The sequence below is a fragment of the Euprymna scolopes genome, chromosome 17 (assembly GCF_053919585.1).
Source record: "Euprymna scolopes isolate OS-2025 chromosome 17, ASM5391958v1, whole genome shotgun sequence".
Taxonomy (NCBI): Eukaryota; Metazoa; Mollusca; class Cephalopoda; order Sepiida; family Sepiolidae; genus Euprymna; species Euprymna scolopes.
This window is the reverse complement of record NC_136498.1, coordinates 66,962,491-66,974,073: the sequence shown is the minus strand read 5'-3', so window position 1 is coordinate 66,974,073 and position 11,583 is coordinate 66,962,491. Positions and strand designations below refer to the sequence as shown.

Sequence of the window (11,583 nt, the reverse complement as noted above, 5' to 3'; positions counted from 1 at the left end):
CACACACACACATATATATGTACTAGCATGGAAATATGTTTATTTCAAGTAAGCTACATATAAAGGTCCACGTTTTATTCCCGAAGAAAATCATCCGGCTTATCGTTCCCGAATAAAATGATCAGACGTTTGGCCTGATGATTTATTTGTTTTGGAAATAAAACATAAACACTTCACTTACTTGTTATAAATAAGTATTATACTCCTACTACTATCCTCTACTCAGGTACTGACACAGTTATAATGAATACAATATTACACGCAATATATACATATATGTATATATACATATATATATACATAACCATATATATACATATCTATATGCATATATATATATACATATATGCATACATATATATACATATATGCATACATATATATACATATATGCATAAATATACATATATGCAAAAACACGTATATATATACATATATGCATAAATAAATATATATATACACACACATATATATACATATACACAGATGCATGCATATATATGCATATATACACACCCACACACATTTTAGGCTACCATGTAGATTATTATCGTGTATATATATATATATATATATATATATATATATATATATATATATATATATATATATATATACATACACAATGATTAATTGATTGGCCATATTTATCACAATGTAAACTTGACCGAAAAATGTTATAAATTGTCGTCCGATAAATCAGAGTTTCACCTCGCGATCGAAGTACTACCAAGGTTGATATAAAACACTCTATGCAGTAAAGGAAAAGTCGTAGATTGACTTAAATACTATGGTTAGTTGTTTTGCTATCATTCACCCCAGAAGGCACAGTGGTCTAACATATTCGTTGGCCTGTCATGCGTAAATTTTGGTTGATCTCTCGAGCTTAGGTTTGAAATGCTATTTTCGTTGTTCGTGTCAAGCTTAAAAGTTTGAAATGTCACTTATTGATTTGTCAAGCTCAAGTTTGAAATGGTATTTTCATTAGTCTGCTTCACTCAAATTTGCAATAGCATTTTCGTTGGTCTGTCACGTCTGTTTGAAATAATATTTTCGTTGATCTGTCACGCTTGTTTGCAATAGCATATTCATTGATTATTCACGTCTGTTTTAAATAGAAATTTTATTGGTCTGCCACACCTGTTTGAAATAGCATTTTTGTTGATCAGTCACGTCTGTTTGAAATAGTATTTTCATTGGTCTGGCAAGGTTTTTGGATCTAGTAATTTCGTTGGTCTGTCACACTTATTTTTTAAATAATATATTCCTTGATCTGTCACACTTAAGTTTGAAATGTTATTTTCATCTGTAAACAGTCACATTGAATCGTGGCCATTAAGAATGCGAGTTACTGTTATTTTATACATTGGATAATAGTCCTTATTATGGTCACAGTTTGGGTGGATAATCTTCACCTAAATAAAAAAAAAAAATGGTGGCAATAAACATTATTTAATACTTGGAATTTGGCAGTATTGGCATGAAGACTGTAATAATAATAATAACAATGATGATGATGATGACGATAATAATAATAATAATAATAATAATAATAATAATAATAATAATAATAATAATAGGTTGTGGAGATTGCTAGATTGTAGAATAAGAAAACTTCCATCGTGCCAGTCATCATAGTTGCGCTTGGCCCAATTCCACATGAGCTTAAGAAACAGTTGAACTCCTTGGGAATCAAGCGCAACAAAACCGTACTCCAGAAGTCAGTTCTGCTTGCCACAGCAAACATCCTACGCCAGGTGCTTTCCACCTAATTAACCCTTTGACTATGCTCACTAGCTTTGGTGTAAAAGCCCGCTCTTGAGCGAAATAAAACAAAACAAAAAACAATGTAAAACATCACAACGCTGTGAAGTTTACGAACATAATAATAATAATAATAATAATAATAATAATAATAATAATAATAATAATAATAGAAAGATATCATAATCTATCCTCCCCCTCTCAAATAAACAACAAAACGCAATGGGTGGATGCCACAGCAATTTGCCGTGACATTTCAGAGAGGATGTAAAGAAGGCGATAGAAAGAACCCTCTAGCTACAAACTGGGAAGGTAGAAAAAGTATTGGAAGCTGGAGGCTTATCATTAAAGAGAAAACCACCAGGCAAATGATTGCTATCGATAGTACGGAAAACGCTGGAAATCTGTAGAGACTTGTTGTTACTCAGATTCCAGAGAACCACCACCTATTGTTGCTAGTTGGCGATCATTGGTGATGACTATTGTGTTATTTAGTGGACGACTAATAGTAGTGCTGATGGAAATAATGCTGCCGCGCGGACAGTTCAAGCGCTTGATAAACATGTTGCATGCAGAGAAACCTTGAAATTGGATGGCTAAAGGAGAGGTAAAGGGAGGGAACCGAGACATTACTTGTGGCGGTACGTGACCAAGCCGCGAACCCAAACTCAATCCGAAAAACTCATCAGGTTGATTCGAACAGGGTATTTAGTTCTCTCCCACTGAAAGAACTGTTACACCAGGGGTCGAAAGTGGGATTGAAAACTCAGCGCTCGCGTGAAGGAGCACTCTAACCTGCAAAAAATGCTTGGGCAGCCTCGTCGGCAGTCCCCGTTAAGGGCGACTCAGGCGATTAGCAATAAAGTTTTCCCTTTTTAAAAGGAAAACAGCAAATCCTGGGAGGATGGACCTCTTAGAACTGCACAGATCTAGCACTACATCGCAAAAGGGACCAGGGCATTACGGGAATGGCTTCATCTCTGTTGATTATGGGAGCCGACGGATATAGACTTTGGGGAAAAAGTATAAAGCACAGAACGCTCAAAGATGCTTGCATAGAAGGACTACGCAGGAGGCGCCATAATAAAGTGTGTTCGTAGCTCGACTAGCGTCTGTGTATGACATGTGTGTTTTTTTAAGTACATAGAGAGTAGCGCTGTAATAAATAATTAAAACAAAACATGTAAAATAAAACCGCTAGGACACACGGACACACACACACACACACACACACACACACACACACACACACACACACACACACACACACACACACACACACACACACACACTTGTATTGCCGTGGTTTCCTGGATTTTAATTCAATGGAACTCCTGTGTTTATAAAATAAGGCTCAATAACAAGTGGAGCTTATTATTGTATAATTTTCTTTATTCATAAAAACACCATTGGCTACATATATGCATACATTTTTTAGCTCTGATTTCTTTCGAAATCCAGCATTATCAGGCCTCTAGTCTTTATGATCTATTGCGTCCCGATTAGTGGCTTGATGGCATTAGATTTCGAAGAAAATCACAGCTGAAATATGTATGCACATATGTAGCCAATGATGTTTATAAAACTAAAGAAAATTATACAATATATATGAGTGTATATATATATATATATATATGAGTGTATATATATATATATATATATATATATATATATATATATATATATATATATATATATATATAACGCTAATAGGATCATTGGACACATAGCTTGGTATCATTGTCGTTGATAAACGGGCTATCTCGTGTACAGTTATCGATTTTGCTGTTTTTGATTATCCTGATGGGGATGAAAAACAAGTTTGAGATATTTGAGAATTATTCTGAAGTTGGGGTAAAGCAATCTCTACCCTGCGAGGAGAATATTATAAGGGTTCTTACCAATCGTAATCGGAAAGTTTAGATCAATTCCTCCAAATCCTGAGAATTACGTGAAAGAAATTCGAATACCACAAACAATGACGTCATTACAAAAATCTGCATTATTTGAAACAGCTTGCATCCTGTTAAAAGTACTCTCGGTCTGAGGTCGTGAAGAATTGATGGAGGGTATAAAGGTTATATCGACTAGTTCGTGGTTGATGATAATGATGACGATGATGATGATAATGATGATTGTTGTTGTTGACAATTTTCCCTTTTTATAATAGTTCTTTCCAATTATTAAACTATAAAAATATCTGAATAATATACATGAAACAAAATTGTATCCATCATTTTTAAAAACAGTGTTATTGTATTTTTTTGTTCAGGCAACAGGTAATGTTGTTATTGCTTAGCAAAGATTAGTTCGACATGAGTCCGAGTTAAAAAAAAAATATTAAGAATTAAAAAAATTTTAAAAAGAAATAAAAAAATATTTAAAAATCGCCGTTCAATTCGTAGATTTCGTTTAAGATTTTTGTTCTAAAAAAAAAAAAAAGGACGTTTGATCCGCGCGCGAGCGGAACCGGAAGTTAGCATATGACGTCACATTTATGGCGTTCAGTTTTTGTGGTTCGGTGCAGCCATTTCGTAGGTAGCAGCATCCGTTGGTTTCCGACTCACAGAAGCAGTTTTAGTACTCGTCGCTGTGCCACTTTTCTCCTTAAGGCCTAATAGTTTCTTGTACTCTTTCCAGACCTGCGAATTAGATTGTAAAATGGAAGAATATTTCAAATAAATAACAGAAGGAGAGAAAAGAGGAGAAAGCGTTTGTAGCGTCGATGTTTACACATCGACGCTACAAAATCAAAATACATAAACACGTTTGTACGCATATTGCCTGCGCATACACTATCCTGAATAAAAAAAAATAATTATATTTTAGACCAATCAGAAAACTTTTTGAATTTATTTGAAATGATTTTTTTGGGAGCTAACCTTAACTCTTTAAAAGCCAGATTTTCCCTCAATAAACCAGTGCAACCTATAGGTGTTGATTTATTACCGTCTGGAAATCTATATAAACTTTATTTATTGAAATATTTCCAATCCTTTTGACTGAAATAATTTACTGATACAAAAACAAAAAACACAAATTTCAATAAATTATAATTTATTTAATTGAGCAGAGAAGTTTGGAATAGGTTTTTCCTGATCCCTGGCTCTTACTCAATCGACCCAGACTTCATTCAATGTCTAAGCTAATGAACCACTTTGTTTTTACAAGAACTCTAAAAATATTCAAGAAGATTCTATATTTTTCCTATTGCTGTAAACTTTTCATTTTTAACATATATAAATTATCTTATGTGAACACATGTCTTCATAAATTTTTATTTCGTTTCGTTTACCTTATAAAGTCTCTCGTCTTTCTAACATTTGAATATAAAACCTGGAAACATTTGGCACTGAAAATATTTCTCTGAATCCGGCTCAAACAAAAATACTTCTCCCATTACAAAACACTCTAAATATAACTCCAAAACTGGCGTGCTCAGATACCGAAAAACCAATGACTTCCTTCCTAAAACTGGTGATCGAAATCCAATAGCAATAAATTAAAACCCCATATGTTATTCGTGTTTTGATGATTAATTTCATGCGAAAACAATTGTATGAACAAGGCAAGCAGCTGAAAACTCACACAACTACTTCAACACATATATTTAATTAGAATTCATTATTGAAATGAGTATTATTTATTAATTTATTTATTGCGAACTATTAACCTCATCTTTTTAATTGTTGTTTTTTTCATGATGTTTCGGCCAACTATTCCTCTGGCCTTCGGAGTCCGTGGTGCAGTGGATAGAGATGTTGAATCTCTACGGTTTAAGGTGAGAATTGTCTGAAGATAGCGGTTTCAATCCTACCTTAGGCCGACCAGAGGCTTACTTGACCAAAACGTGGTGAGACGACAATAACTATGGAAGGCAGTAATTGCTGAAAATGCAGTTCCTATCCCGTCGCGGTTACCACCTGACAAAGGCCAGAGGAATAGTTCGCCGAAACGTCGTGAAACAACACCTAAGAAAGATGAGGATAATAGTCCGCAATAAATAAATAAATACTCCAACACATCTCTAATGTCAAAATGTCAAAATGTCATTTGTATCTGAATGAAGTTGCTATTACAAAAAGTGAACCTACTCGAGAATGTAAATGTTATTAGAAACACTTTGTTTTAAAATTTGCTTGACGAAATTTGTCAGTCACACATTTTTATGCGCTATTCTTATATGCTGTAAATAGAAAGGTCTGACACCGGAACGATTGGCCCATCAGCCAATCCGAAACCCCGACGTGGGAACACCAGAATCGTCGTACCACTTCTTAGAGCATCCAGGTAATTTCGTTTTCCCATTTACACAAAAGAAACGTATTTTGTCGGTTTCCCCCAAATCTCTAATGACATGCTAAATTTACCTCGTCAATTATTGGTGCATACTTTCAGAAACTATGCCTTTGTTTCGTTCAATTTTATCGCATTTTTATATTCAGTCCTGGTCGATATTTTCTCATGCAATAGAAAGTGAAAGAGTGGGAGAAAGAGATAGAGAGAAAGAGGGAGCGAAATACAAAAGGAGAAAGGAAAGAGCACGAGAAAGAAAGAGTTAACGAATGAAAGAGAGAAGAGAAGAGGGAGAGGGAAAGAGTGAGCAAGAGAGAGAGAGAGAGAGAGAGGGAGAGAGAGAGAGAGCAAAAGAGAAAGAGAGATTTAGAAAGCGAGAGTTAGAAAGAAAGAGAAAAGTAGACAGAGGAAAATAGAGAGAGACAGAAAAGAAAATCGAAAGAAAATGAAAGAGCAAGAAAGAGAGCGAAAAGACGAGAGAGAAAGAGAGATCGCGAAAGAGACAAAAAGCTAAAGAGAGATAGAACGAAATTAGATAAAAAGAGAGGGGGGAGAGAGAGAAAGGGAGGGAAGGAGGATGATTGGAGATGTTATCATTTTATTTTTATACTAGCTATAGATACCCGACGTTGCTAGGTTAAAACGGCGAGCGAAGAGTTTAGTCACATAATATTTAAGATACACTGATTATCCTAAATTCTTACGATTTTCCTGGAAGAACAGTACGATTAGATATATGGAAGCGTAAAGCACATTCATTTTCGTCTATAAAAATTAAATGGGAAATGACTCTCATTAATTTAAAAAGGAAATAACTCCCACAGCTTAAATAAATGGACTTACTTCCGTTTTTAAAGGCCACTTGTGTCGGCTAATAATAATTGAAAATAAAATAAATTAAATATAAATTAAATTTAAATAAATCAACTTTAAATAATATTTCTAAATAGAACAATAAAAGCAATTCTATTGCAATAAACAATTAATAATATGGAGTTAATTATTAAAATAGATTTTCATTAGTGTAAATTGCAAATGAGGTTACTTCTTTAATGTAGATTTCCTTTAGATAAATAGTATATATAGAAATCATGCTGGAATGACAGCGTGTAAACGTCCGTTTTCTGCACAGAAAATTAATTTATGAAACAGCGTACCTTTGTACATATTAATCAAATTGTGAACAAACAACCAAACAGACAAGAATACGAGTTTATTATAATAGATTGAACTGGCTTTGCAAACTTTCTGTGCACACACACAAAAAAAACCCAACCCGAGCTCAATGGGTGATCCAACAGATCACATTTTCTTTTTAATAGATTAATATAATAAAGATTCATGCATTTATCAAAAGTATTATTCCTGAAAATAAACGTAATAGAATCGTTGCGATTTGAACACGGCCTGCAGGTTCTGAAATTCATTTGTTTCATTTCTCACAAATACTCCACATCACTTTATCAAACTTACATTCAGTTCGTTTCTACTGAGACGAAACTTCCCCCCCACTCTCTCCCTCTCTCTGTCTTGCTCCGTTTCTGTATATCTCTCTCTCTTCATATTTTCCATTTGTAACTAAGTGTCCGCCATTATATTTCAAATCCGTGCAGGGAGTTAGAGAAATGTTCACTCTCATACGTAGAGTTACTACCATCGCCAACCACATTTACCTGAGAGACTTGATCTCTCTCTCTCTCTCTCTTTCTTTCTCTCTCTCTTTCTCTCTTTCTTTCTCTCTCTCTTTTCATATTTCCGTTTGTAACTTAATGTCTGTCGTTATTTTTCAAATCAAATGCAGGAAGTTAGAGGAATTTTCACTCTCACGCACGGGGTTACTACTAGTGTTTGGACGATTAATCGGAATTAGAAATCGGAAAAATCGGAACGTTGTGGTGTATCGGAATCGGCATCGGAATCGAAAAAATTTGAGCCTATTTTCCGATGTCAAAACCGATTCCTCAAATTATCTTTTTTTTTTTTTTTTTTTAAATCTGATTTTGGTTTAAGAAACACCTTCCACCGCTGATAGTAATGATAAAATAATAAATATTTATTGATTTAAACTTCCAGTAAGACTAAAATCTATAACTCACTCGCCCGCAAGTGTGTTTTTACGCGCGAGAAAATATCTAGACATTTAAAGTGTGTTTTTACTGTAATCGGGACAAAATAACACTTTTATAGTTAAACATTTAGAGATTTATAAAGAATCGGAATCGGTAATTGTATCGGAATCGGAAATTTAGTACGGAATTAGTAATTGTATCGGAATCGGGGAAAATATTGAAATCGTCCCATCACTAGTTACTACCATTGCTACACACGCTTACCTGAAAGAATTCTTTAGAAAACACTCGTTTTTATGGCGCAGTTATGATATAAAATAAAAACCAACGAACTTACCTGCTTGTTACCTAGACAGTGGAAACAATAGATGAAAAATCCTTGCAGAGTGTTGAGGATGGCAAAAATGTACGCCATAATCAGGGTCGATTGACTGACATAGAAGAATCCAAACAACCAGGTCACTCCAAGAATGACTTCCAGAGAGAGAGCACCTTTGACCCAAGCACTGAAAATGACAAAAAAAGTTCAGTACATCAATAACTTAAAAATCAATACCCGCATCACAAATTATTCATGTATTTATCTACATACATACGAGGGATGAATGAACAGTTTCTACAGGTTGAGCCGAAAACTGAATACCTAAATCAGCTATCGCCGACTTTTTGAACTTTACGATTCACTAAATGTATTATCTATATTATATTCTAATGATATCCCGTTCGAACGTACGTTATCATCTTTTCGCACCTTTTGTAAAAGATGGGATTTCCCGATTGCCAAAAAAAACAAAAAAAAAAAAACAAAAAAAAAACGCAATGCAAATAAAATAATTACATTATTTTTATTCAACGGAGTCTTGCTGGTGTGACGAACGTGGAATTCGAATTAAAATAACATTTTCTTCGCCTTCGGGTTAAGATCAATGTTGTTTTCAGTTCCAAACTAACCGGAAAACAATGGCCAGTCTATCATTTAGAAAGAATTTGGAGGGTCTTACTAACACCTGTTTTTACTTTTTTTTCTTTCCCCACTGAACCCAGCGTAGATATATAATTCAACTAGTATGTTTTTCCTGCTTATACTTACGCAACAGTTCCCACCATGTCATCGGGAATCACATATCCGGAGTGTTTGTAGATTGTAACCAAGGCATACGTCAAAACTACAGCATTAACCTGTAAAAAATAAATAAATAAATAAATAAATAATAATAGTAGTAGTAGTAGTAGTAGTAGTAGTAGTTGTTGTAGGAGGGATGTACGCGAAAGAAACTGGGACTTTGTGGAGGCTTATTGCCACTCAAACCACAATGAAAACCAATAGTCGTTGTCAGCTAGAAACCAATAAATCAGTAGCACGCAGCTGTTTCGATAACGTGAAGTTGTTAGCAAAGGTTATCGAAAGAGGTGAAGAGTTCTGGAAGTCTGGGGGGACATGTTCTCACCCAGACTCCAGGGAATACCACTGGTTGTCGTCAATGAGTAATCTTTGATGATGACCTGTGTGAAAATTCCAAGTGACTACTATTACTACTACAACAATAACAACAATAATAATAATAATAATAATAATAATAATAATAATAATAATAATAATGCAACACACGCCAGATAATAATAATTCAACACACTCTATTAGAGTATGAAGCTTTCCGGCATCTGAGAACCTGTTCAGTGAAGGGGTGGAGTTTTACTGCTTGTGGTATTAGTTGAGGTTATTTACACTGAGAGGGGGCAGCTCTGGGAGTTCGTCAGAGCACATTCCATTGAAGTACCTGTAAAACAATCACAGGGTTGAAACATTGCAGCGATGACGTAGGGATTGGAGTGTGGTTTGTTGCCACTCAGACTCCAGGGACCGAACCTGTTGTGGCCAGTAAACCATCACCGGTAATACCTACGACGATAACGCCTATTGAGTAAATATAATAACCATAGAAAAAAGAGAAATAAAGAAAGAGGAAAAGAAAGAAAGAGAGAGAGAGAGGGTGAGAGAAGGGGAAGAGAGAACGATATGGAGCATTTAATCATCCTAGTAATTATAGATCACACGCGTTGGGAGTTTGTTTAAAGTGAAACTGGTTTGCCCAGAGCCAGCCTCACTCTCTCATTCCAACCAGCCTGATCCAGCGGCAAGATCGGCTCGAGACAACTGGGATGCAGAAGCTCGAGACGTGGGATGCAGAAGCTGCCGGAAGTGTCAACGTGCTCCTGCATATAGCGACTGGTATTCCCAAATGGTCACCCATCTGATACTGACAGGCTCAACGTTGCTTAACTTCAGTGATCTAACGAGAACCAGTGTGTGAACGCGATTATCCCGTGTATAAAAAGTATAATAACACAGAAAGATCTTATAGTTGGATATTAGGAAATAATGCTTAAGTGGTTCTTACCAGTAAAATGAACGCGACAGGTCCGTTAAACGCCCACACAAAGTAGTTCTCCGTCGAGAGCCAACAGCTGCAAATATTGAAATATATAAACTTGTTATTTTGTTTTAATAGGGTTCATTATCAAGTTTCATATAAATACATGATTGTATTCAGATAAGTCGTCTACTTTATTAAACCTTAACCCTTTAGGACTTGAATTATGATTTAGATGATTAAGAAAATATTTATTGTTAATTTTAGATGGCGGCATACTGAATGTAAGCAATGGACAGTTGCAATCTGGAGGTATGTGACATCTACCCAGATACTGAACTAATACACAGAAGATGTGTTTGGATCGATTCCCACTTTCTTTGTGTCGTTATATTTATTTATTTACGATTAAATGAATTTGTTCAACCAAGTCATAAAGGGTTAAAAGGTTAATGTAGTTTACTTGAAGCATTCTTTAGTGTGTATATAAAGGACATTTATAGAATGCAATACAAGGCAGGGATGGAATGGATAGACACAAACTGAAGCAAATTAAGACATAATAGAATAAGCGATGAAGATTCATTTTTATTAAACTAATATATATGCATATTATTTCTTATATTTTATACTTGCATTGTTTTTTTTTACTTGCATCAGCATAGTCAGATGAAAGTTTCATGTTGTATAATATTTCGGGAAAATCAGCCATCATTAGATATGTATTCGAATTTAGTTCAAACGAGCATACAATGATTTCTACCCATTTAAAAACATGCATTTTTCTCTTGATTAACAATAAATTTCAGATACATTTTTAAAATGCTTTCAAAGTGAATTTTTATTTCCCGTTATATTAATCCATGAAAAAAAATGTTACTGGTTAATGTTATCATTTGTTATATATAAATTCGTTTTTCTTTTCATTGGAGAGCGACAATTTTCGTGGAACCTCCTCGATGGACCTGTACAATGTACATCCACTTATATATATTTTTTCTTTCCGTGTTTTTTCAAAATTTTCAGCGGCTTATTATCGAATGAACCCTAATCTACTAGATTATCCCCCCCAATGCAAAAAA

General features: G+C 34.6%; 1 protein-coding gene across 2 annotated transcripts in view; it reads right to left on the bottom strand.

Annotated features, from left to right (window-relative positions):
- Positions 1-4,133: 4,133 nt before the first annotated feature.
- Positions 4,134-11,583, bottom strand: part of LOC145296766 (adhesion G protein-coupled receptor L3-like) — a 183,514-nt gene continuing 176,064 nt past the window's right edge. The window contains exons 17-20 of one of the 2 annotated variants that reach the window (XM_080142820.1): positions 10,529-10,595; positions 9,220-9,308; positions 8,467-8,635; positions 4,134-4,406 (exon numbers count right to left, since the gene is read on the bottom strand). In XM_080142820.1, the coding sequence (XP_079998946.1) occupies positions 4,269-4,406; positions 8,467-8,635; positions 9,220-9,308; positions 10,529-10,595 (463 nt within the window). In that variant the 3' untranslated portion in view covers positions 4,134-4,268. The remainder of the gene's footprint in view (positions 4,407-8,466; positions 8,636-9,219; positions 9,309-10,528; positions 10,596-11,583) is intronic. The other variant, XM_080142819.1, reaches the window with a different exon arrangement.